Below are 27,410 nucleotides of genomic sequence, written 5' to 3'. Positions count from 1 at the left end.
GCAAGCCTAGGTTGCTGGCAACCTTCTTTGCACTGTTGCATCTGATTCCAGGGAACAAAAGCAAACAGATGCAGCTCCCGGTCACATCTGGCGGCCAGATGGGCAGTAGGGAGGCTCCCGAGTGAGCCTCTGTAGAAGCAAAGCAAGCTTGTTCTTGCAACGTGGCAGTTTCTGCAATGCGGTTTTGTTTTCACCGAAAGCTAAGCAAGCTTACATTATTTGCAACAAGAGCTCTTGTGGGGTGGGGGGGGGAGAGCCCTGAAATGCAATTAGACACTCACACTAATTGTGGGACATCCATCTCCCACAACCAAAAAGGAGGAGCTGAGGCCTGGCAGAGGTGTGCTATTTGGAAGAAGCCCATGTGCCAGCTACCACATACACAATTAGCATTTTAGCAAATAAGTGTTTCCTGATTGACCACACCCATCTATTATTATTAATTAAAATTGCATGCCACCCAATTCTCAGCCTCCTGGCTTCCACGTGATTCCAACCCCTGGTTGTTCCTGCTGGCCAGGGCTCATGGGTTCTTGAGATCCTTTCCTTTCTTACCTTGTCAAGCTTGACTTCTATTTCCACAACATCTGTTTCTACCTCATCTATGGTCGCCCTGCAAAAAGAAAGATGGAGAATGAAACACCAGCTTGTGGTCCCACACAGAAGCATCAACTTACTGAGCTAGGAGTAACTGAAACTATAGCAGCAGAAGGGCACTGGTGCAGAGGAAGAGGAGCACTCTTTGGGCTGAAGTCTATGTTACATTAATGCTTGAAGAACCACTTGACAGCTACTGTTAAACTAGCAACTTCACTTTCATCTCATTGCTTTTACCTGTTTAACTTCTGAACCATTTCCAAATTGACCCTAGGGTTCATTTTGTAAATCAGGCCTATGGGGAGGGGTTTTAGGGGTCATCTAGCCCAACCCTCTGATGCCAAATGCAGAACGCAGGATGCAAACCCCACATCTCTCCTTTAGTCCTTCAATCTCTGTTTCCATGCATCCGATGAAGGAAAAGTAAACATGCACAATTTGCTGTGGGGTAGACAGCAATGTAGATATGCACCCAGCCCCGTGCTCAACCCGCAGGACTTCCACAAGTAATGCAAACTGGCATCTCTCTGAAAGTTTGAGAATATTTAGCCTCAGAGAACAGCTGTTCAGAATTCCACCCAACCATTGCCCTCTTCTCCCAACTTGCCACCTTTTCCTGACCACCAAAATAACATCTTCCTCACCAGCTTTTTCCCATCTTCCAAATATACTGACCTACATTTCCCATCTAATCAGCCAACCTCAGTTTTACTTCCTCTAAACTGAATTTGGACTGAAGACAACCAAGGTCCATGACAACTGATCAGGAAAGTTCTTTGCCGTAGGCTGTTGGGAATGCCAGTGTCTTTTATCTGGATCCCAAGGACAGTGATGACAAGAATTAGCTCAGTTCCCATACAAAGCAATACATTCCACTGATCCAGGCTGCCCTGTGGGGAAGACTCTCCTCTCTACACATACCATCTCTTGTTGGTTAAAGGCCTACCCCCATACTACTATCCTAACACTGTAGGCTTGGGGCTGGTCCATAATACTCTGTTATCAGATTCAGATATGAACGGATTAGGAGTTGACATGCTGGGACTGCCTCTGTCACCAACACAATTATTAATCTACTTGCAGTGCGTCCCAAATAGCATATCCTGTTTTGAACAGAGTTTTGTTTTCCAAGGAAGGAAGGAAGGAGGAAGGAAGGAAGGAAGGAAGGAAGGAAGGAAGGAAGGAAGGAAGGAAGGAAGGAAGGAAGGAAGGAAACCAGACCAACTCCTTTTCCACATTCCCTCCCACTTTTTGTCTGAAGTGATCGTTCCACACTGTCTAACAGTGGAGCCGACCTTCAGCTTAGCCAAGGCTCAGAAGAAGAGTTTTACAGTGTGTTGTTGAGGTCTGTTTTTCCTCTGTTTGGAAGGCATTGCTTTAAAGAAATATAGTCCAGGATTATTTCTAGCACAGGTCAGCAGGCCACCCCCCAGAACTATACACATACATCCAGGCACTCCAGAGGAAAATATATTATTAAAGCAAGACCTGGGACTTAGAATTGATTCGACTCTGGAAGTATGGGTGAGTCAAAAAAGGAGAAAAGGTTTCTTCTGGAGCTCATTCTGGTGGTAGAACCAGACAATGGATCCTTTAAACTGTCTCCTGGAAGTGCAGCAAACCATGTGGCCAACTTGTCCACCCACCCACCCACCCACCAAACAGCCTGGCCAAATCCCATGGGTTAGCAGCTCCTAATTTTGTGGTTTGCAATGCAGAAGAGAAGTGGGAGAAAAGCCTGTGAAATGTCTTGGCTTGTCCTCTTCAAGTATTCTGACATCACCCCCACCCCTTGTTTCCACTCTGCTGAAGGGGTAGTTCCTTCTCTATCCCTCAAAGGGAAACAAACATACACACGCGTGCGCGCACACACACCTCAGCCAACCAAGTGGAGAAGGAAAGAAGTCCCTGGTTTGTACCAAACTTGTTTTTCTTCATTTATTCACTCCCACAGGAATTTAAACGGAAATACTATCTGTTGTAATAGAATAGGGAGGACTGTGAGTGGATAGTCACCTCTGTGGATGGGTCTCTTGAAGTCCCCTGCTTGCTTTCTTAGAACTCTATAATTCTGGAACAGAGGGAGATGCTTTATACCAAGCCAAATCATTCGTCCATTTTTCAAACTGGAGTTTTTCCAACTCTATCTGAAAATTTCACAGGCAAGCTAAGGAATCTCTTGGGCTGCGTGGTTCAAGTACAGGATGCATCAAAACAGAAGACAACCTCCTGTGGTAGTAAGATATGTGGCCACCTTTCTTTATTTCCTGGCTCATCTGTGGTGGGTCCAGAACTTTCATTCATCCAACAGAGGATGGTTGGACAGGCGTAAACTAGAATTCAGCGACTCTCAGCTGTTTGATGTTCTCATGCTTGGAAGGTGAAACTCCATAGGTAATGATCTGTAACAAGGCTGTTTTCTAAACCCAGTAAGAGGAAAGAGAAATTTAGCTGGAAGCTAGGAGCATAAACTTCTCACTGGATTAGGCAATTGTACCATCTTGAGAATCATTCTGTGTCTGTCTATCCTGTTTGGGTATCATTTCTGCTGGTGTTCTCCACCTGAGTTCAGTTTTAGAAGAATTAACCCCATCTCTCCCTCTCTCATACAACACACACACACACACACACACAACCAGAAAGATTTCTCAAAAGGTACCACCCCACCCCCCAATGAACCCCAAAGCATTTATTATACCTTGTACAGAAGAATGCATTTCCCATCTGATACAGCTAAAACGCTTCCAGCATTGGATCCTTGTTTGCAATCCAAGTGAGCCAGGTGCCTAAAAGAACTGTCTGGTTTCCCACAATAAGGGAGAAACGGGCAGAAGCAAACGGGAAGGACCTGGTCTTTAGGAGAAGAATTCAGTCCTGAATTGGTACACTGAACTCTACAATCAATAGACATGACAACTGCCCAGGGGCAGGAGAACTCCGTCTGGAAGCTCTCGTGAAGGTGAGTCAGAGAGAGTAATGGCACGCACTTCATGATCACAGCATCAGCGGTAAGATAGAGACACGTGAATTTGCATGACCCTATCCCTCACAAGCTTTGGCATGCTAAAAGATGCCTTTTGCAAGGTCACAGCATACCTCCAAGAGAGTTTAAGCCAAGTATAACAGCAAACAGGAACTCAAGGGTTGGTGAGGAACAGGTTTTGAAGAAACCAGCTGCCATCCCTTTTGAGAATGTTGTCTGACCATGTTATCAGTAAAAAATAGCATGTGAAATTAGCATTCCAGAATCCAGGAACTGGGACCAGCCCTACTGTGAAACAGAGAAACTGCTCTCTTAGCAGATTTGAAGGAGGCAACTGAGGTCATGCCACCTGAGAGTTATGTGAGTAGCACCTGAACACATCTGGAAGTTGACAGTTTGAGGAAGTTTCCACAGTGCTTTGTGGCTCCAACTTCTCTGCCACTGGACCCCATAAACCAAAAGTTGGCAATTCTCTTTATGTGGAATTCTGAGACGACTTCTGGTCGCTTCCCAAAACGTTGACCATGCACCTAGCACCCATCTCAGGTATCTGAAGGCTGTGTCTTCTAACTCAGGAGGCCAAGAGTGGCTTCTCTGAGGCCTGTCAGAAGCCAGCTTGGGTTCTTTTCAAACCCAGATTGCCTTTGGCACCCTGTAACACTTTCAAGCTGGATGCCTGTTATTCCTACGTCAGACATTCTGTCTCTCCCTTACGGCGCAAGGCGTCACCACTCGACTTCTGTGGCCCAGTTGGCAGCAGCCCCTCACTTGAGTCATGACAGTGTGCCAGAATTCCCCTCTGAGCAAAAAAGACCCTCACACCCAGACAACTTGGCTTTCAGACATATAAGCCCAACTCCAACAAAATAAGTATCACAAAAACTGTAAAAACGGAGGAAATGCTTCAAGCTGTTAATCACCATTCTGGATTACATAAGACAGAGGAGAGATCTGGTTTCGTTCAACAACAGTGGACTGGAAAAACCAAAACAGAGCAAGGAGCTATGTGGTCCCAGGGAGGACAGCTGGCCCCTAGCTCTGCTTCCCACAACGCAAACAGAAATATCTGCTAACTTACAAGAGGAATAATGAAGATTTCCGTCTGCTGGACATTTTTAATCCTGGAATAACACTGTACATACTTATATCTCGTGTGCTTCTGAGCGCATGCAGAGAGTCCAGCCTTGGGTCATCTGGAGTTAAGTACCTGAAAAGTGTCCAGGTCAAACGGCATGACTTCTACCATTCTGGAAAAGCATTTTCATCTGCATGCACTTGGGTTCATCTGCCTTTCTTTCTTTCTTTTTTTTTTTAAAAAAAGGAGTCATATTTGAGGAGTCATTCACTATCTGCTGCAGTGAAGAGCCACAAGTCTGGACCACACTTGATCCATCCTTCCTGAAGCTGGCTCCAAAGAGAAGATACATTCTGCAGCTGCCTGCTCCTTTTTTAGCCTCCTTCCCCCCCATATGGTTGGCAAGGCCTTGCCTTTCTGAAATACAGTAATGAACGTGTTTCTCCTGGGCTGATTCCTTCTCGCTATTTTTATTCCCCTGGCCTGGAAGTCACGTGGGCTTTGCATGGACATCTTCTCTCTGTCGGTTTGCCAGTGATGCTTCTGTGAAGCTTATCTCAGCTGCAAGTGCTGAAGAGAGAGGTGCAAATGCTTGTAATAGGGAGGCAGGCAGGCAGGCAGGCAGGCAGGCCGGCCGGCCGGCTGGCCTTTTTGGAGGAGGAGGAGGAGGAGGAGAAGAGGAAGAAGAAAACAAAGACAGTGCTGAAATTCTGATACCAGCATTGCATGATGTTCCTGCACTTATTTTACCTGGAAATTTTAACATATTTCAAGCCACCCAAGAGGAACCTAGGTTCTGAAGGACATTAAGTTAAGTTCCCCATTAAATTATTGGGAATTGGAAGGACTGATTTTGGCCCACTGATCTCTCCCCTGCATGGCCTTCACCTAAGTTGGTTGTTCTAAAGTTCTCTCTCCACGCTTCAATGAGTTTGCAGAGCAGAAACACGAGAACAAACCATAGCCAGATGAAAAACTGAGCAGAACTGAATTCCACTGATTTCGAGACCCAAACAGTTTGGGACTGGGAAAGCAGGAGAGCGAGGCTGTGAATTTCTTCTTGGCCTGCCAAGGGCTGCATTGTTCCCTACCCACCCACCCACGGGATGGCACGCGACAAGCACATTAACACTGGATAAATTGCTTTATGAGCTCTGCTGTTGTGGCATCTTGCCAGCAGACCGGTAATGAGTTGTAACCATGTCTAACACAATTGTTTTCGACAGAGTTGGTTGGATCGCAGGGGGTATTTGTGGCTTCCTCTCCTCCCCCCACACCTGCCCAAGAAGGAAGGATCACCAGATGCAGACGGGGGGAAATGTTACACCTCTATCAATTTACCAGGATTGCATTGTTAATACTGAGCCAGAAACAAAAAAACACCCTACCAGTCATCTCTACAACTTCCTAAATGCATGTCCTGTACTTCTCTTTTGCATAATTTATTCTGCAAGCATTGCAGAATCTTCCATAGCCCGTTGTGCTGAAGGATGAAAGCGCAGCGTTTTGTGGTTTGAAAAGCACCCCCGCAACCAGCCCACAAAGGATCGAAGCAAAATATTATCTCAGCCTTCGTTAAAGGGGCACAGTTTTTTCCAGGCTGACCCGCACGTTTGGCCTGAGATTCAAATGCTGCAGGTTGTACTCTTAAAAAGTAGGCAGTCAGAGCCACAAAGTCAGTGGGCCCAAGACAAAAACGAAACTTTACCTGAATGTGCATCTTGTAAACATTAAAAAAAAAGAGCTAATGTGATACTTCCGCGTTTATGGATGCTTGAAAGCATTAGAATACAATCAGGCACGTAAAATAGTTGGAACATTTGAAAGCAATAGCCAGCTCCTCTGTATAAAACCAGTTGCCTATCAAGGTTTAGAGTTAGAGATCTAGCTTCTTCCCCTTCTCTCCATTTTTTTCTAGGTTGATCCTCCCTGCAGGAATTGCCACACCGTTCATCTTTTCTCACCTTCAGAGTTTTAAAACTAAGTTCCCTTCAACCAAAAACATAACTCAGTTCCCAACCAGCACCTAACACCCTCACTATAACAGGGACCAGCCACCCTAGCACGTCCCCACTGCTTACAATCTGACCAGATGCTGAATGATGAAATGATAATACCTGAGCATCATGACACTATGACTAAAACTTACAAGCTCCCAAGCTTGAGAGCTTGTCCATGGAGAAAAATCTAATTTCTGGAAAGCCTCCACTGGTTGGAGTCAGAGGATTTTTGGTGATACCCCAAAAATAAATCATCTGTTGCCGGACAGAGAGAGAATTGTGGGATCACTAAGCTAATCTGAAGGGGCACAAACCTACGTTTGGAGGTGCTTCAAATGTATCACTTGAAGGCAAGGACTGTAGGAAAAGATGTGTGGGAAGGCTCTAAGAGTTTTTGAACCTAAAAGATGCTGCATACTAAATTACAGGTTCAGATCTGTATTTCTCAGACAGCTTGCTCATCAGAAGGCAATCCAGAACCTCAGAGTGATTAACAGGATAAACTCATCAAATTTCTCTTTTGTATATCTCCCTCCCTCCAAATTCCCCAAGTGTTGGCTCCGACATTAGCAAACTTACCCCCAAACCCAATAGATTCTACTCTCAACTTCTGCTCATGTTAAAGCAGACTTGTCTTCCCAGGATTTATTCTGCTTTGATCTTTAGCTGGTTGTAGCTTTGCATCGCTTGACAGCCCACCACTGGTGAGAAAGTTAAAATTATAAGTACTTTTGACAAAGGAGCGCAAGGAACATGGATCGACCCTTGTGTTAGCATATTTGTGCCTTTCGAGCAGCATTGCAGAAACTATCTCTGGAGACCAGAACTCCAGCATTTTGGTCTGATCTGGCAAGGGTATTCTTGTAGTCCATAAGAGATAAATCGATGCACCCAGATACTCAAGAAACCCAATGCAAATTCAAGGGTCCCCAGGCATCCTTCTTCAATACACCTCCCACACTTGCAAGATTGTCTCCCCCACCTTTGAAGCATTACTTTACATCCCTCTCTTTCTTTCTCCCCATGTGAGAAAACGGCTCCATGGCAACCCTTCTCCATGGCAACCGTCTCCATGCTCAGGGGATCCAGGGACGGCCACCGCAGCTGGCATCTGCTCCAATCGCTCAAAGAGGCTCTAGATTTCGCGTGGCCTGTCAAATGTGGCACCCAGCCCGTTGCGTTGGGACTTTGAGGCAGCCAGGAGCAGCGAGGAGTGTATTTTTAGTAAAAACCTGGCTGTCAAAATTGCAAATCGTCTAAGGGGGAGGGGAAGAACCCCAACCAGTGGGGTTTGTGCTGGCGGTTGAAACCGGAATCTTGCATTTAAAAGAATTTGAAAAAGGCATCCTTTTCCAGTGCCATCTATTATCCCAACTTGGAAATAAAAACTTCAGAGCGTGTAAGTGCAAGACACAAAAGGCAACTTCCTATTAGGAATTGGTTGGAAATAAACTTCATTTAGTGCAATTGGAATACATTCCACAGTACTGTGCAGAAGCAGGATAGCAAGGTTTCAGGTTTTTAAAAAGCCACCTAAACCTGCAAAATTTGGCTAAGGGGTATTAGGCATGGGTGCAAAGACAGCACACCATTATTTGCCTGAACCATTTGAACATCTAGGCAAACTTGAGGATCATTATCGTTTTGTTTTATTTTTTATTCGTGCTGTTAGCTTTACCATTCAGATGGCCCAGGCCAGCAAAACACATGTAAACCCTACTTCTCAGACCTTCCAACAGGGCTCTTGAGCTTTTGCCTATCTGCTCTTCTTAAATGCTCTCTTGGAGTGCAGCCTTGATGGAGAACATTTACTCACATGTCACAATACCCTTCCTCTCTTGCACCTCCATTCTGGAGCCAGCCTGCCTGCCTTTCGGATCAATGGGTTTTGAAGGACAAAACTCTTCCAGCAGGGGAGAATCCCCTCTAGAAACAGAGCAGAGCAACTTCAATGGCCAAGTAAAGCTGACTGGCTGTGAAAGAGAGGGAAAAAATGGTGATGCCCAGGGAAGTTGTAATGGAGTGCAGTGAGAAAGGGGCTAGGACTGACTGGCTGGCTGGCAGAGTGAACCAGCACACTTCCTTCTGCAACATTTTGTGGCATGTCTCACTTGTACTATCTATTTCAAGAGGTTTTACCCCCACTTCTTCCACCCCTGCACACCCTTTACGCCAGGATAACCCAATCAAGCTCCCGTTTACGGTGGGAAAAAGCATTCTCTTTATGCTCAACAGCACCAATGGCGTCCTCAGCAATGGCCAAAGATCCGCATCTCAAAACAGCTCGTCGCTCCCTAATTATGGGACAATTATGTGTTCCCTGATTATTATGAACTCAAGATTATTTCCCGTCAGCCACCTCTGAGCGGAACAGAATTACTCAATTTCCTGCAGGCTGGTGGGAACAAAAGGCAGGACGGAGCAGACAAAACAGATCAACCAAGAATTAATTGTGGCTCTCTTTCTTGAGCCAAGATACACAAATCCACAATCCTCTCTCCCTCCATGTGTGTAAGCAGAACTTCCCCAAGATTAGACGCGTTTGGCACATGAGGAAGTTAAGATGGGGAACTCTATCCCTCCACACACACACACCCCCATTACTGCTGGCTTAGGGAGAAGAAAAAAAATCCAGGGATTGAAACATTCCAAGCTAAGACAAATATTTAAACTGGATATCCATCGCATTGCTTCTGCCTTTATGGACCTATCCTCTTCTTCAGAGAATCCTGGCTGTTCTTATTAAAAAAAAACACCCAACAATAAAGAAAGGGTGTATGTGCAGATATAGGTATAAAAGTACCTTAGAAACATCCTTTACTTATGCTTCAATCCAAGCTAATAGCTGATAAGTTCAACCACTACTGCATTCACATGAACTTAATTACTGAATTAACCTCTTTTCTGGGCTGGTCCCATTCGCTCAACTGCAAACTCACCAAACCAGCCAGATTTCCACTGTACTCCAAGACACAAACAAGGAAGCCAAGATTAATACTTGCTAACATGTTCTCACCCTTGATTATCTTGAAATCTACTAAAACTCGCAGCGGAATGCCTTATATGTGTGTTCCATGCTCGCCCGCCTTCTTTAAACATCCTAAAATCTGAGAGAGGTGGGGAGTTCTGAACCCAAAGGTGAAGAATCGCCTTTTTAATTTTTTAAAAATCAATTACCTTACAGAATGCCCTTCAAATAGCAATGCTTTAGATTCCCATCGTATCCTAGAAGGGCTGTCACTAAATCACAACCAAAGCCATTCTTAAAATATCCCCCTTCCAGCTCCCCTGAAACAGGGCAGTTGTTTACACAGAGTCAGCTGCGCTCCGGAAATCTCCTTTCCTTTCCAGAATCCCCCCTTAGTTAGATTATGCCAAGGCCTACGGGGAGCCAAAGAATGTGCGGAGGGGAATGTCACACGGGGGAAGCCTTTCCAAACCAAGAGAAATGAGGAACTTTAGAGGATTGAACTTCCACTAGGGTTTCTGCTTCATCATAACTTCCCTCACCCACAGAGAGCTGTGGGGCTGTTTTCTTTTCCTCAACCATGCCTTAAAACAGCATCAGGAGCAGCAAGGTTATTTTAGACCAGTGTTTCTCAACCTTGGCAACTTTAAGATGTGTGGACTTCAACTCCCAGAATTCCCCAGCCAGCATGGCTGGCTGGGGAATTCTAGGAGTTGAAGTCCACACATCTTAAAGTTGCCAAGGTTGAGAAACACTGTTTTAGACCCTAAGCCTTATGGAGACAGAGGGCTCTTGGCCATACATATTAAGTCTGCTCAGATCTCTCTGCGCTTGGTGGTGCTGCCCTGCGACCCCTAAGGAGTTGGGATCAGTCAGCATCCCTGATTGGTTGGGGTCATGCACCCATGCACACAAAACTTGACAAAACCTCACGGGGACCCTTCCAAAACCGCACTTCCTTTGCCCAGCTGAAAGCAGCGATACTCAGCTGTGCCTGGGCACCAATGCAGTGCCATGTACGTGTGGGAGAACCAGATCCATCTCCCCCTTCCCTCCCCGGCTACGCTAGCTGGCGATCCTGCAGTCCAACCTACCTGGAGCCCACCAGACTGCCGAAAGCCCTTGTAAGACAATGCAAGTCTGAGACTCTTCCTTGAACTAGAAATCACTCTTTCCCTCCCCCTCCTCCCTTTCTCATCTGGGGCTATTTGCAGCTGGCATTTGCTCCAGTGGCCCGGATTCCTTGCCAGCTCCTTCTGGCAGAGGTCCCTAACCCTCTTTCATTTTTGCAGCAAGCTGGGGTGATGGGGGAGAGGGAGAAGGCGCCCCTGCCATTGATTTCGACAGCTGCATGGAGACACTTCCACGCCAACTTCCTTCTCCCTGGTCCTTGGCAGAAGTGGCGCCCAGCCTCATTCATAAACCATGCCAGCAGCTGGCACCGGCTCGAAAGCTAGAGAGGCTGTGGCGGAAGCACCTTAACCCTTCCCGTGCCAGCGGTTCCCAGCCAGAGGTCGCAGGTGTTCTTTCCTTGGCAGGGACCAGCGCGATCCTCACAAATCACAGGCGCGCACACTCCAGAGATTGTTCCCCGGCCTGACTTCATCAACCCCGGAACAATTGACTACACATAACTCCATCATCTGTCCTCAACAGAGCAAGCCTTTTGCAATGGGCAGCTACTGATCCTTTTTCTCTCTTCTTTTGTTTCCATTTTTCCAAACTTGCTGGACCCGAGTGGCTCATTGCTTTGTGTCAGAGGAACACTGGAGGGTTTTTTCCTATTTTTTTTTTTTTTTAAGATTTGCCAGACAATATTCTGTCTCTCTCTCTCTCCAGCTTCTGCTACAGGAACTGAATTGTCAACGTTTTAACACTAACAGCTGTGTACTCCCCAACGGGCATCCAACAATCCTCCTTTCTGTACAATATTTCCTTGCCCGTGGCATCCTATCCAAGATTTTCAGCTCCAGATTTCACAGCAGTCTGACCACAGGGACCTCTCCGAACAGCGTCATCAGTGCTGGGCTGGTACTGGGTTCAAATCCTACTCAGCTATGAAACGACGACGTGATCTTGGATTAGTTTACGCCGCTGTGCGAGCTTGAAAAAAACATAATCCAAAATGGCAGGAAGAGGAGCTATACTATTTATCTATCTTATGCTGAGGCTGTTGATGGTTTTTCCCTGGCAAGACCGGCTCCTTTTCTGACAAATATTGCAATTCTGATCGACTAGGCCCACCGTGGCATGTTCAGCAAACCAGGGTTGGAACAAACCAGGGTTTAATCCACTTCTGGACGCCAAAGGAGCTGCCAGGGCTGTTTAGGCAGGCAAGTCACCTCCAAATCGGCAGTCTTGCTTGACTGCTTAACATGCAACCTCAGTGAGTCTCTATGTTGCCCAGAACTGCTTCTGACAGCTGTTTAAAGAAAAAGCAGGAAAAAATATATACCCTGATAAAAAGCTACCCCATCCGAGCGCCCCACATGTTCTGCCAACTTGCAGTTTTGGTCATGCGGAATCGCGATGGGTTGCCGTCTGTTCAGGCCTCCAACTCCCGCCAGAAAAAACAAGCCTCTTTCTCTCCAAGCAGGGAAATAGCCTGAGGTCGGCCTCTCTATCCGATTTCTCATCCTCTCCCTCTCTCTCCCCAGCTTCCTCCGCCCTTCCCGGATTCTTAAGTCCAAGCCAGGGCCCCCCTTTTCCGTTTAAGCTGTAAATTTTCAGCACCCCCAGCACGGGGGACCTGGGAAGGCTTTACCCTTCCCATCAGGGGTGCAAGCTTGTCAGACCCTCTTCACTGAAAGACGGCTGCAAAATGGCGAAATTCCTCTTTGGGTACCGAATTAAGCTCTGGAGTTAAACCTCTTCATTTAGACACTAATTTTATGTAGCCATTCAAGCTCAGTTCGACTCCCGGTGTCTACTTGAGCTGACGTTTGCAATTTTCTTTGCTACGTTATGAACGTGGCTGGCCACTGCTTTCCTCCGAAAGGTTTTTACAATTTCTCCATCTAGCACTGATATTTCCTGAAATCCTCCCATCCAAGGACTAACCTCACTTAGCTTCCAAGCACGCAGAAATATTCATTATAAACAATAGGAATAACAGAAGAAAAGGTTGCACAGTTTGGGGGCTGTGTCTTAATATAAATGGGATAGAGGAAGCAACCGGTCTTAAACATCTATAAATTGGTCTTCTGCTTACCAGGTCCACCAAGCCACGTGAATAATTTTTTAAAAAATAGATACACTCAAACTGCAGTACAACAAAGGTCAAACAAAGCTTTCTTTTAAAAAGCAAACATTCTTTCCAACCATGTGAACAAGACTGCAAAGGCTGCCTGATTTTCAGTTAGTGCCAGCTACTGCAGACTAAAACCTCAAGGCGTGTAGAAGTAGAATTATTATTGGTTGACATTCCTAAAAATGCAAACCGAGCACAATCGGTAGAGACGCCTGATACTATTAAGATGGAGTGAATGGAAAACCCACTGGGGGGGCATGGAATGGGGTTTCCTGCAAAGGGATGGGCAGGCTGGCTGGCACCCTGCCCAAGTCCTTGTGGGTGTCAATGGTTTGTTGTAGGCCCTGTCTCTTTTTTGAGAAAGTCTGGCCTTGCAGGCTTGCCTTATTTTTAAGCAGAGAAAACTGCTATGGGAATTCCTGCACAGGAGGCCCAGAAACCTTTCCCAAAGGCCATCCAGTCATTATGTGGTTAAAAAGAGTGAAAGCTGTTTGGAAAAAAACAAGGCTCAGGATTCACTCCCAAGAGGATGGCCAACCGCCCCCCAACAGACTGGCCGGGAGACCTTCCCTGCCTAAACCTCTCCTTTTCCACCTCCTGTAATTTCATCAGATTTATACCCTGGGAAATACAAGGCAAGAGTAGAAGGGGTGGGATTTCCTTGGGAGCTGAAGAGAAGGGCAATGAAGGGCCAGGGGGCTGGCCCAATCTGACACGTGGGTCAAGCCACTCAGTCCACCTCTCTCTCCTGGATGACGGAACTGGAAAAGCATCGCTCTTTCCTCGTCTGCATGCATCATTTTGGAGCCACGCCTCCCCACCCCTGGATTTTTATTTTAAAACTTCTAACCAAAAAGGGGGGAAGAATCTACCCTCAGTGTCAACTTAAGAGGAGGAAGAAAGCAACCTCAAACCAAACCAAGCCAAGTGAGGAGTGGAGCAAATAACCTTGGAAAAAATGCACCTGAAAGCCAAGAGGGGGGTTAACAAAGCATTTAGAGAAAGAGCAAAGCGTCTCTCCCCATCAATATTGGCTTTTCACAGCCTTCTCTAAATCAGGCACCTTTCAGAGATGTTGGACTACAATACCCAGCGTTTCTAGCCAGCAAGACCAGGAATGATGAAAACTGTGGTCTAACGGGTACGCGGTACTTGGGGCCATAATGAATTTGTTATTTTAACAAGGTGGTTCGTGTGGTCACCAAAGTTCCTACGGACACTTTTTCCACTCAGTAGCCTTCCTGATCCGACGGATTTTGATTTTATTTTTCAAGATTATGTTAATTGGAAGAAATACGAAAAGGGGGGGCAAGGTGCCAACCTCCAGCATTCATCCTAATTTCCAAGAATGCCTGCTTCCTCACCCCCAAAAGGTATATAAACCAATATTCATTAAAAAAAAGAAGAAGAACAGCAGAGAGCTACAGTTAAGGGCTTTCCTTGGAAATGTGCTCACCTATCCAGTAAAAAGACAAGTAAATTGGGACAGCTAGAAGGCGGAAGGGCTGCATCTCATCACGTTGCTTTCTGGCGAATGGGTGCTTTGGGACTTCTCCAAGGTAGACATTTTGGGAGATGCTCTCCAGATGCTCTGCCAGCCTGACCTACTCCTGGAATGATGATAATGATGTTCTCCTCTTCCTCACCAGTCCATGGTGAGGATGGCTTCCCTTCTGGGCCAGTTTTAAAACCAAGAGTCTCCATCTTGACATTGAGACATCTTTTACTACTAAACGCATGTCACCGTCACCTCTATATCCATCTCTCTGCCTCTTTCCTGGGGGGAAAATGAACCTTGGCCCAGCCAGAACTGAGCTGCAGGGTTTCTCCCTGGAATCACTTGGCATTTTCCCCCTAGAAACTGGGGAAAAAACTTCCTGGAAGAGGACATAAACCACATAGCAGGCTCAGCCATTATTCTCACTATCCAAAGTGGTCATTAGCTGCTCAGCCGCCTGTTTCCTGGCTTCAGATACAAAAGTCTGGAGGCAGATTTCAAGTCAGCCTTGAGAGGACCCAGACCTTTTAAGGAGTGCTAAGATCAGTCAAGGCCTTGGGCCTGAACCGTGGGGGACTGCACCCCTGAATCCATCCGATGCAGGGAGAAAGCAAAGTAGCACGCATGGAGACTTTTAGCTCAGTTCATAGGAAGGACTCGAGATGGATCTCTTCTGCTGAAGCCATCTTCTTCCCTTGCCTCCTGGAGGAAGAATATCCAGCCAACGAGGGCCTTTTTCAGTGTAGAGCAGATGCTGCCAAATTTAAAGCAACCTGCTTCAGCTGGAGGCTGCCTTTGGTCTGATCCAGCCAAAGAGCCTGGAAATTCTTTCTAGAGATATTGTCTTGTCTGAATTTTCCCCAGACCTACCTGGCAAAGGCAAGGATAATTTACAGACTGTCCTTGCTCTAGGACGTGACGGAGGTGATACCAAGGTTTTCAAAGTTAATCCTGTTTGCACACAGTCAGTGCAGGAGAAGTCAGGGGAAGAGGAAAACACTCAAGCCAAGACTTTTCATTTGGGGGAACTTGCTCCCCGTTAACTATGCACCAACTCTGAATAAACAGGGACATGGAAAACAGTGCAGCCTCTGGAAGCTGATGGCTTAAGGATTCAGTTGCATGCAAACACTTCACACGTATCCATCTCTCGTTGCCCAAAGCAGGTTGCGCACTAGAACCAAAAGGAAACATCCAAGTTCACAACGATCAGCAACAAACAGGTGGATCTTGGTTGGCTCCACTGGCAAGCAGACTGCAGAAGATGAGCACTGTGTCTCAGACCAATAACTGTCCCTCCCGCCAAACTCCTATCTAGCCCAACACCCTGTTTCCCGCAGAGGCATCAAGATTGTAATTATGGGTTTTCAGGGTTTTTTGTGTGCGTGTGTGTTTTTTTTTTTGCTAAGGCTCATTCAGACACCGTTGCATGGATAGAAACACTGCAATAGTAATTATTATTCTGACATTCATCATGAGATGATCCTGGAATAGAAATCACCAATTATCTTGCCTGAATCATTTCTCACCAGCATCTTTGGTTTCTTTTTGCTGGAAGCAACCTGTATATTTATAACTCCCAGGTTGGCAGCCTGGTTCTGTTCTGTGATTGCCTGGTTCCCTCGTGCTTTTTCATCCCATCATATTCCCTTAAAGTCAAAATGGTCCTTCTGCAAGCAAAACCACCTGAGACCCTTGGAGCAATGCATCTTCAACCCAACTGGCTACCTACCCCTTAGGACGACCCCTCTTAATGAGGAATCAGTGGCACACACCAAAAAGGGGTCAAGGTGGGCAGCTTTTTCTCCCAGAGATGGTTATCTCAACTTTCCATGCACATTCCTAAGAACGCTCTTGCCCGATTTGTACCTGCCCACAGGTTTGTATCGACATCTGAAGATCCTACACGCTCTCCCAATGAGATATCCCCAAAAGGCAGGGTCTACTGCAAGGTGGGCCCTTGCTTGTTTGTTTATTTAACTGAAAGGATCGGTAAAGCCGACCCCCTCGCAACCTGTGCTAAAACAGCTTCCTTACAACAGGATCTTCACCCTAGGGGTCTTTTTTGAGAGCTTGTAAGACCACCTCTCTGAATTCCAGCAGGCCACAAATGGGTCACGATCCGGCTTCTAAAAGCATCGGATGGCGTTGGGCCTGGTTAACCCTTGAATGGGAGGCCACCAGGAAATCCTAGGGTGATAGGCCAAACTGGGAAGTTAAAAACAAAACACTGCAGAAGACAAACCACTTTCATGCTGTTGCCAAGAAAGCTGCAGGGACCTGTCATCAGGACTCGAGGGAGTCTTTACCCTGCGTGGGCAGTTCTCTTCTGAAGCTCCATGGGTTTGGTGTCCTCCTATCTCTTCTCGCCTCTCTTTTTGCTCCAAGTTCTTCCCCCCAAACTGCAGCCTTCCTAGTTCCCTTCAAGCAGTTTCCTTTTCTTCCTTCTTGTCCCTGACAAATGCCTCTGTTGGTCTTAGCCATTGCTCTTCTCTTCAAAGTCTCTCCCTAAAACCAACCTTGGTCATGGCTCTCTGGATCTGCTTCTGTGGTCCCCATAAAAAAATCAAGTCGTCTTCAAGTTGACTTGAACTTCAGGGGCAGTTTTGCTGGAAGTGTTATGGAAGTGGTTTGCCACTATCTTCTTCTGGAGTGTTTTCAATATCCTAGTTTTGCCCACCACCCAGAGATTTCCTGGTGGTCTCCCTTCCATGCACTAACCAGACCAAACCAGCTTAGCTTTCCAGGATCTGCCAAGGTTGGGCAAGGGCTTCCACTTAGTGATGGTAAAAACTGTTTTGAGTCAAGCTCATCTCCTGGTGATCGTGTGGATATGTCCATAAAATGGTTTGGATATGTCCAGGGTGGTAACTTTTAATTTCCCAATCTACCCAATGACTCTCAGATTACTACAGCCAAAGATACCACAGAAACAGAAAATGCAATCAATCATCAAGTAAAACCACCACCACAAAGCCAACATAATTGCAGCAGGAGGGACAAACAAACAAAAATCCTTTCTAAATAGAATGAGATTTCGAATAACCCAAAACTTAGGGACTAGAAACCTGAACAGGCAACAGTCCAAAAACACACACTCTACCCAAAGGAATGACGTATTACTTATCACCATGAAGGCTGATTGCGTTTTTTAAAATAAGAGGGAAGGATGTCCCTTCCCGCAAGGCACTTAGAAATTACGGTTCAATATGGGAAAAAAGAAAAAAACAGAGAGAGAGAGAGAGAAGGAGGGGAAGCAGGCAGATGAAACAGAAAAAATTGGTTGTTATATGGATGGATGGGAACTAGAGAGCTATCAAATATTTTGTGGAAATGATGGGTTTGGGGGAGGTATCTGAACAGCCACACTCTTCTTCTGCCTTTGCAGTGCCCGACTCTCATCCTCTGGTGTTCGGCTCAGGAGAAAGGGCATCCTGGGAGGCCGAGCCACCGCACGAGTTCCCCCATCCAGCCAGATGATAATAGTCCTCGGGCTGATCAGCAGGCCCAAAAGGAATTTGGGGCCGGCGGGGGGGGCGGATTAAAAGCCCAGTATAGAGGAGGAAAGAGATGAAAATGAGATTCATCAGTGCGACTCGAAATATAAGTGAATGGGGGATCCTCTGCCAGGCACATCAGCCCCAAGGCTTCCCAGGCAGTTCGAAACAAGGGTAGCTTTGATGATGCTGTGGTATGCAGAGGGAAATTGGAGGGGTCATCACAACAAAGCACAACCCCAACTCCCTCCTCGGCGGCTATTCTGTGAGGTTGGTCACCCCCCTCCCCAGCATCGCCGTCTGCTGCCAGAGGCTGCTGGTTCTCTGCGTTTTACGGTAGGGCCGGCTCCAAGATGAGCTAGGCTGAATGTTGCAAAGAGATCTCTCCGCGTATTTCTACGGAGAGACGGGAGCTATAAAAGTGGGACTGAATGTATGGATGTCTGTAAATGCACGCGCTTCTGTTTCAAAAGTCACAAGCGGTAAATCAGGATGAATGGAGACTTGGGACCCCCCCCTCCTTCTGAGCTATAACTTTCTTGACACCAAGGAAAGTGGAGGAAAGGCCTTATAACATGTCTAACAACACCTCCTTCCAGCCCCCTTAGATGCTTTCAATCTTCTGCACCCTGAACCTCTTCTGGTCGGACAGGCATCCTTCCGCAGGCCCTCCAGCCACTCTGTCCTCAGGCCACGGCTGTGGCCAGCAGAAATCCCTGCTGCCAAGAGCATGAGAGTTGGGCTGGAGGAAGGTGGGTCCCCCAGATTTCCTCCAGAGCGAGCTGGCTCCCTTCTTATATTTCCCTTACCCTTTTTCCTCTGCCTGATGGTCAGAGAGCTCTTTCTTTCCTCCAGAGCCTTACAGGATTTGTGGGGATGTTTCCTAAGTCAGAGGCCAATGGAAAGGTCACCAAAAGGAGACCAAATAAGTCACAAAGGTAGTGCCTTCACATCTGCATGGCACCTGCCTGGATTCAGAAAGATCCACAGGTTTCTAACCCCTTACAATGACTGACTGGGAGACAACAATCCATTCATATATTTCCAACCACACCACCTTTCTTCAAAAACGGCCGTGAGAGTTGATGTCGTTCAGAAAAGAGCAGAGGAGCGCAAAACAACATATACCAAGAAGCAGGATGGTGAAATTAACCTATTTGAGAAGACAGGGCAAGGCTTACTATTTCAAAAGAATATTTTGATGTGCGCCCCTAATCTGATGATTAAGAAATGTGCCCTGCCTGCGATTTGCCCCCAGCAACTGATGTCCAGAGATAGACTGCCTTTGAACTCGAAGGTTCTACCCAGCCAGGAGGCCCCGCTTCTTACACTCTTTGATACCCAGGTGAAACATTTCCAAGACCAATCCTCTGATCTATCCCCACCAGCCAGCGGTGCGGCTTCCACATGGCCTCAGTATTCAGCCAGCCCTGCAGGAACAGCAGGGATGAGGAGCCAGCTTCTCCTTTCTCGCAAACCTCTCACAAAAGGCCATTTCATGCACCCTCAGGATACGGCCGTAATGGAGGGGCCAGGCCCCCACTTCCTGCCAGCGCCAGAGATTCCCAGGGAGAACAAAGCAGGTGCTGTGTCTGCTCTGGCGAGAGGCCTTTCCAAGAATGGCTCCTGAAACCCAGAGCGCCGGGTAATACCCCAGGAACCAACAACGTACTTTAAGGGAGACCCTTTTATGTCTTCCTTTGGGTGAGCAACATACGGCTCGCACCGCAGGAAAGAACAGCCTAGGATCAAAGCAAGAGGCCATCGCAGAACTAGCACCACCAAAGCCAGCTATCTACGGGGCCTTCAAAGCCCCCTCCGACTCTGAAAATTGAAATTCTAACATGGTAAGCCCGAAGAGTTGCTGCTGGTTAAGGGAAACCAGTTCGACCAAGTTCGATTCACGCATCACAGTACATCCAGATACGGTTGCTTGGCTAGCCTGGTTGCGTGAACACAGCCGACTGCAAATTCTTCCCTAAAGCATGCTTAGAAAGCCATAGCTTAGAGCGCATGAGGCAGTCAACTGAATGTGGTTAAAATAAATCATGGCTAAATATGCACTGTGTAGCCAGTTTGCTGTTGGCTCTGCAAACCATGGTTTATGACTAAGTATAGGGGGTTGAGGTTATTTAAAAAATATATTTTTAAAGCCAAATGTGGCAGAAATCTGATCACTGTCCTGGAGAGAGGTGGGTTTGAGCATCCGTCTGTCAGAGGTGCATAGTCACGGACTGCTTCAAGAGAACAACCCTGCTTACCAACTTAACCCATTTTCTGGATTCAGACAATACCTGGCACCCTAGGCTGCGTTTGCACAATACCGACACAGACCCATAGAGAAAAATTGACCAAGTTCAACACTAACCAAGTTTCTTTTTTTGAGGTTTGCAGCTGTTCTAACCCAAACTTGTTGGGGGAGATGGGCGGCATACAAATTTAATAAATAAATAAATAAAATAAATAAACTCAGCCCTACCATTGCAGGGGTCCAGCTAGGTGACCTCTCAGATCCCTTCCACCACTATCATTTTAACAGTTAAATCAATTTGCAAAGCACTGTGAACAGCCCTCTCGTTCCTACTCCCCCAATGCTGCTTTTCAGTTATTCATTAGCACCCGAGCTGCGCACGCACCATCTTTCTTACAGAAACTGTTTCTGTCTCTTTGGGGAAGGGAGAGGACACATTATCTCACAGGCCAAAGTTACATAAATCTGTTTAGACTAGGCCAACTGGGCGCTTATTTAACAGCTGAGCAATGGTTTCCGCCTGAGCCTGCAACCCCCGAATTCGGACATCCCGCCTTAATCTGCTGTTTGCCCATCTTCGTTCCTTTGCATTCATCGACTCCTTTTCTTTCAACAGGCCGGTTTGTAAACCCAAAGCAGGGGAACAAATGTGGCTGGCGCGCGCGCACACACACACACACGCACCCTTTGTGTTTATTTTCCCAAGAATTAAATCCATCCAATCAGTTTTGAGGGAAAGGGCTTAGCTTTTGAGCCTGGCTCAACTCGCTTAAATTCCAGAAAAACCTTTCGCAGCAAGAAGACTAGTACTTAAAAGCTTTATGCAACACAGACAAAGGCGGGGTCTCTGTGTACACTTTTAAGGAGATGTTTTCCCTACCAACGGCTCTAAAGTTGAAGTTAAGGTTCTAGTCCTCATGACTCTGGATAACAAACTGATTTAAGTAGGAACAGAGGAAGACGGTACCTTCTGTCTAGTATAGTATTGTTTAGACCCTTCGTTTCTCAACCTCGGCGACTTTACAATGTGTGGACTTCAACTCCCAGAATTCCCCAGCCAGCATTGTTCCCCTTCTTTTAAAGGGGGACGCATAAGCCATCCCAGGAATCACGTGCTTGAAAAAACTGAAATTACCCAATTATTCCCAACATGTCCCAGTCTCAAAACATAAAATGCTGGATGTCTTTTTTAAATAGGTTACAGGAGGTGGTCGACTGGCCCACTGTGGCCGTCTTCTTTACAAACCACAGTTAAGCAAGCTGTGGCTTAGTGTGATGGGGAACCCAACAGACAAAACAAGCTCCCGTTTTCCTAACGTAGCCGAACTGCTTCCCCAATCACAGCTGACGGCGAGTCAGCCAAGCCACTGAGCGGCTGACGTCAGGGCCGTGACTCCTTAGCCAGGCGACACAATCATCGCCCAAGTGCCAGTTGAGTGAGCGCACCGAGCGGAACCAGAGTGAGGAAGGGAAAAAAAATGCAGCCCAAACAGGTCTTTCAAGGTAATTAGATTTGTTTTCCTGAAATTAGACTTGCCTCTACAAGGCCCATATTGCACCAGCGAGGCCGAGAACTTGGGTAGGATCAACGTAGATCTATGTCAGTTCTTCTCTTTCTTTTTTTCTTGGACTTAAACCCCAGAATTAAATTCACTTTTACACCCCTCCCAAAAAACATCACTTCAGATCAGTTTCTCCCAGCCTAGTTCCCCCAAATGGGCTGGACTACAGCCCCCATCACCCCCAGGGGCACATCCTCAGAGATGCTCATTCACTCCTCCGCTTCTGTCTGACTCTCTGTTGTCACCCAGGTGTCCACTCCAGGCAGCTGTGCAACCACATTTCACCAACCAACAAACCCTACAGACGTTCAACTTACTTTACATTCATTGCCTATCAGCTATATTCCCAGTCCTTATAGGATTTGGGCCTCCTTCCCTTTTGCTAATCAAGTCAGTGGTTGTTTGCATTTTAATTCAAATTTTAAAAACCAATTTACAAAAGAAAGAGGATTAGGAGACTTGAATGCTGCATGGAAGCCCTGAATTGCAAATGTGCCATTACTGGACTTTGACTTGTTTATCTTCAGATTGACCCACCGGCCTTCCCCAGTGGATACTTTTCAGAGCTCTTGGACGCTCTACCTTCCACAAATCCCCAGCCGGTGTGCGGGGAGAATCCTCTTCCCATCTGGAGGGCATCAGGTTGGGGACCCACCATGATACTTTCTCAATTCATCATCTTTGGCCCACCCACCCGCACTTGCCCCCAGTAGCGTACGATAAGTGGCCTCATCTGTCAATGGGCACTTTTTCTGAGTCTTGCGCATTTGAGAGGGGGAAACAAAGTCTCAAGTCACTTAAAGACTGACCAACTTTGCAAAGAAACAGGGGGTGGGACCCTCAGTGGGGATTACGATCGTGGAAGGTGCTCCATTTGGCCATGAGGGGGAAAAAAGCTCTAGATGACACTATCCAAACAATATCTGGCATGACTCAACCGTGGCTTGATTTCGAAAAGAAAAGAAACATAACAAAAATAAATGCAGAGAAACATCGCCCACAAACCCGTGAGTTTTTGCAGCAAGCAAACCATCTCCAGTCCCTTCTGAGCCCAAATCAGTCGGATGGCATCAGATCTGCAAATCAGTTTCCAACCCAGCGAAAAGATGAATAAATACCAGAGGAGTTGGGAGAGATGGGCGGCATACAAATTTAATAATAAATAAATAAATAAATAAATAAATAAAATAAGCATCCAAAACTGAGGAACTGGCAAAGGAGGAGCAGTTGCATGCCCGCGAACCATCCCTTCTCTCCGCTGACCCAAACGAGAGCACCAGAAGGGGTCCAAAGACCTTTCCTGCTCTACCAAAAAGTTAAATAAAAGCCCCAATAAGGCCCACTTTCAAAGCGATGCATTAGGAAGCAAAGTGTAAATCCGGTACCCAGGAAAGTTAAAGAGAAACCTTGATTTTGTCTAATTCAAAAGCCGTCTTCGTTCCCAACTGAGCCCGAATGGGACAGGATCAAAACATTTGCAAATAAATTTCCAAACCAGGCAAAGCAGAGGGAAATAAGACTCAATCCTTGCAGATACGGCTGTTTCCAAAGTAACAGATTGGCCAAAGGAAATGCAAATAATATGCACAGAAATCTGAAAGAAAGTGAGTGAGCAACATCTGAAAGGCTGGTTTTTTTTAATTCAAAAAGGAGGTTGGGCACCCCCAGGCTGCTGGCATTTTCACACTTCATGAATCAGACTCAGGGACTCAGCTCCAGAACCCTTTCTCAGACACTTAGCACAGGGGAAGCAATCATTATTACCTTGGTTCTATTTCAAAATGGATACACTACCTTCCCAAACAATTTTTCCACAGGACAGCTAACAAAACAGCCAATTTTTAAGTTTCTAAACCTATTCATACACAATACATTTAAAGTACCTTTCAAACAACATCAGAACAGGCCAAATGATACATGAACAGCAGCAATTCCACTATCTTGGACAAATCAGACGAGGAGAAATGCTCCATCGTACGCAAACTCATTCATTCTATTGAGATTTATCATCAGTGCGTTAAAGCTAGGAAAAACCAAAGTATATTATTAAAATATGTTTCCTTTCAGTATTCCGGTTACTCCCCCAGTTTTTTTTTTTTAAAAAGAAACAACCACAGGCATTCCACATTTTTTTAAAAGAAAATAACTGTTCACTCTTCCATAGTTTGAAAAGTTGAAGAAACAACGATCTAACATTTTGCCCTGATCTGATCCAAAAACTGGAATCCAGTGTTGGAAGACGTCCAGACCCTGAACCAAAAAAATGTTTTCAGTTTTGAATCTGGCTGGACTGCCCATGCTTGCAAAAATTACATTAATACATATCAAGTCTCTTTTGGACTCTTGGTGACTTGACAGACGTGCCTCTCTCTACTCTTCTTGACGATATTGTGTGAGTAGTTTCCTGTTGCCATTTTTGTGGGATGTCTTCTCAACTTCCTGGTCAACCCAAGTGCCTTGAGCTTTCCTGTTGATCTCCCATCCAATTACTAAGCACCCCAATTGATTCCACACCCCAATACTCTTTAGTGTTTTGAGATCAGCTATGATGGTGATCAGCCCAAAGTAGGCGGTTACTATAACACCAGATACCATGGGATTTTAAAAAGAGCAGCAGAACATCTCCCACAAAGATGCTCAGCCCCACAGCTGTGCATTAAATAAACACACGTGCCGAGCGTGTGCGCTCCACCTTGACGTCCCACCACAAAGGGTCACGGCCACAGGGGAAGAGCTATCTGATCAGTGAGGTCACTGTTCTGGCACAAGGCCAAGGATGTATTTACAGACCACCTCCCTCTTCTCCGGGCAGCAGAACTGAAACACGGTCATTGATCCGCCAGGTTGAACTGTCAGGGGTCATAAAGAGAACAAAAAGGTCAACTCAGGTGGAAAGATTCGGCCCAAATTTGGGGCCTTGTTTCACCACCCTCTGTATATTTGCACCCTCCCGCCTCCATCTAAAAGGAACGTGTACAAAAGCGTTGAGGCACGTCCGTTATATATGCACATCTCTTCAGATAGACCCTTTCTTATTCTTGCACTTATTTTACATACCACGGACACCCTGATTTCACCTCGTCTTTCGTTTTCTGGCGCACACTTCCCTCTAATGCGTGGGACTCTGTGTTTTCCCTCAAGTTGCAAACCACGCAGCAAAACTTAGAAGTGCACAGATGTCAAGGTGTAACAACATCTCTGGTTTCTGTGTCGGTCTGCTGCCAAAACCGCGGCCAAAGCACTTCCTTTCCCATGCAGAGAATACAGTGGGCTTAAAACAAGATCCAGCAAGCTTTCGGAAATCAACTTCACAGCCCCGCTCCCTGAAAGCAAGCTGAACAAGGGATTCCATCCTCTTAGTGCTCGGGATGCTTCATCAGGCCCAGCAATTTCTGTGCCTGACATCAGAGCACCAACGTGCCTTTATAATCCTGATGGAATGCAATCTTTCCAATCCAGGGCTATTTCCCACTATTTTTGTTGGATTCTTGTGAAGGACATTTCCCAAACCAATATTCAAATAACTGAACATTAAGGGGAAAAGAAAAGTATCAATGCATGGGTACGTCTAATAACCAGAAAGGAAAACCACACCATGGTGTGCAAAGTTGGTTTCGTTGCAATCTAGCAGGTGTAAATTATACCATTCTTTCTCTTTCAGAAATCCTAAATTCCTCAGAATATAATGAGCTTTTCTGTGCAAACCCTCCCATCATTTTGGCCCCTTGTCCTCATCCTCCCGCTCCAAACCAAAAAAGCAGAATGCTCTAGGCCACTCCGTTATACCACTGTTTCAGAGACACTGAGCAACCAGTAATTCTCTTGTGGAAGAAACTCATATTTGCATACCCCCAAGAACTTGGGTCATGCTGCAAATGCAAGCTTAAACAACTTCATTTTGCAAAAGGTCCCTGGAGGTTTGGATATCTCCAGGTAAGGCTAGGAACGAATTCTACCTGCCACTTTTCAGGGGCCCTGCCTGACACAGTAAATACTCCACTTTAAGGGCAGTGGTATTATCAAATCTGTGGCATCCACGCCCATCCACAGAGGATGGAACAGCTCACGACACGTCGAAGGATGCTAAATAAATACATATGACCTTGCTTCAAAAGTGGGATTGAGTGACATCAGCAAATCCCATTAGAGTCAAACATCATCTTCTTTCTGCATTATCACATGGTAAGGTAGGGCTGTGACTGCAGGGCACAGACAAAGAGCAAGAGAAAGAAGGGGGGCAAATTCTGGATCCAAAGATGGTTCCCCCAAGTACCACGGACAGCGACAAGCAGACCTGGACCAAATAAAGACGGACTGCTCTCTTAAAACAAGGATCCAGACACTCATATACTTGGAGCACGTGACGCAAGCAGAGGATGGACCAGAGAAAAACGTTCTGCTTGCCACCGTTGAGGGAACTGGAGGCCATGGACAGAATCCAGAGCAGGCCGAAGCGCTGGAATCAGAGCGTTCGTCTTACCTAATCCAGTACCTTTTTAAGGTACTAAAGGGAACAGAGAGGCATATAAACACTGAATAAGCAAATGTTGTTTAGAGAGCTTAATATTTCATCTCAAACCTGGAGGATCGCAGGGGAAGCAACTGCCAAGATAAAAGAGAAAACTCAATCCAGATGGCAGGGGCCTGAAGCAAAAAAACCTCTCCTCCTCTCTTACCACCTTGCATCAGATCAACGCTGCAAAAACCTGATCACCGGAGGCTGGCAAGAGAGAGAGGAAACTCGCCTTCTGGTGCCATCTAAGGGTCATCTGGACAGTGGCAGCCCAGATCAGGTGGCCTTCAATGAAAACACGTGAAGGGGGTTTCTGAACACTTGCTCCACTGATCAAATGAGTCCAGGCCAGTTCTCAGATCAGCGCATGCTCAGAGACAATATGCCACTGAGGGAATTGCTTCCCTGCTGTTGAGCTTCCCAGAGGAAACTAACTGCTGGGGGGAAAACTAGTAACCGAGAGCACGTTGGTCAGTTCTCTTATGACCCAACGGCCTTTTCTTCTCTTCTCAATGAGGCTGGCTCATAGACTTCCTTTTCCCTCCCCCTCCTTTTATCCTCTTATGCCACGTCTCTTCCGATTGTAAGCCCAAGGCTTTTAATTCCTTTCTGGGAACCTTTCAGGCTGAAAAGCAGAGCAGACGTCATGCTTCAATCAATACCTAATAAATAATAGACAGGAATACAGTACACAGACATGCACGCATTAGCACGCTCAACCATCTGCCAGCACGCGTTAGACACACACCTCTGTGTTCTGCTCCCTTCTTGCTTCAGGATTAGGGCTCGCTCCCCCTTCCACGTGCAGCGCTGCCCTTCCAACTTGTCTTAGCCAGGGCATCCTGGCCTGTCCATTCAGCCCATGTGCATCACGATGGCAGCCACCCTCCACCCCGATCCTTTGCGGCGGGTCATCCCTGTATCACAACTCCCAGCCTCCACCCATCTAGCACACGCGCGCGTGGCCACGGACGACCTTGGTGTGACCAAAGCTGGGGGGGGGATTGCAGCAGTCTTTTCCTTCCCAACTGCTAAGTCACTGCAAGTCTTGGGCAGAGGGAAGTGCCACAAGAGGGGCAGCGTGGGCTCCCAAGCTGCTTCCCCTCGTCCTGCTTCTCCCCACCCCCCGCTGGACAGCGTCCAACTTGGCTTTCGAGGGATGCTTCTGCGCCACCCATTTCCCTGCTCTTTTATTTGTTCCCACAGCAGACGAGGA

General features: G+C 46.6%; 1 protein-coding gene across 4 annotated transcripts in view; it reads right to left on the bottom strand.

Annotated features, from left to right (window-relative positions):
- ACAP3 (ArfGAP with coiled-coil, ankyrin repeat and PH domains 3) overlaps window positions 1-27,410 on the bottom strand; it is a 77,672-nt gene that overhangs the window by 46,315 nt on the left and 3,947 nt on the right. For 2 of the 4 annotated variants that reach the window (XR_015795476.1, XM_088136744.1), the window contains one exon: window positions 556-613. Coding sequence is in view for 3 of the 4 variants with exons in the window: in XM_088136744.1 (XP_087992870.1) it covers window positions 556-613 (58 nt within the window). In the remaining variant the exon portion in view is untranslated. Of the gene's footprint in view, window positions 1-555; window positions 614-3,295; window positions 3,338-23,564; window positions 23,594-27,410 lie in introns of those variants that run through there. The other 2 variants (XM_088136746.1, XM_088136745.1) reach the window with 2 other exon arrangements.

The sequence above is a fragment of the Python bivittatus genome, unplaced genomic scaffold, assembly GCF_059951505.1.
Source record: "Python bivittatus isolate LINGU-HERP-01145 unplaced genomic scaffold, Pbiv_v1 ctg000090_np1212, whole genome shotgun sequence".
In the NCBI taxonomy this organism is placed as follows: Eukaryota; Metazoa; Chordata; class Lepidosauria; order Squamata; family Pythonidae; genus Python; species Python bivittatus.
The sequence above is the reverse complement of the archived record's forward strand: the minus strand, read 5'-3'. Positions and strand labels throughout refer to the sequence as shown.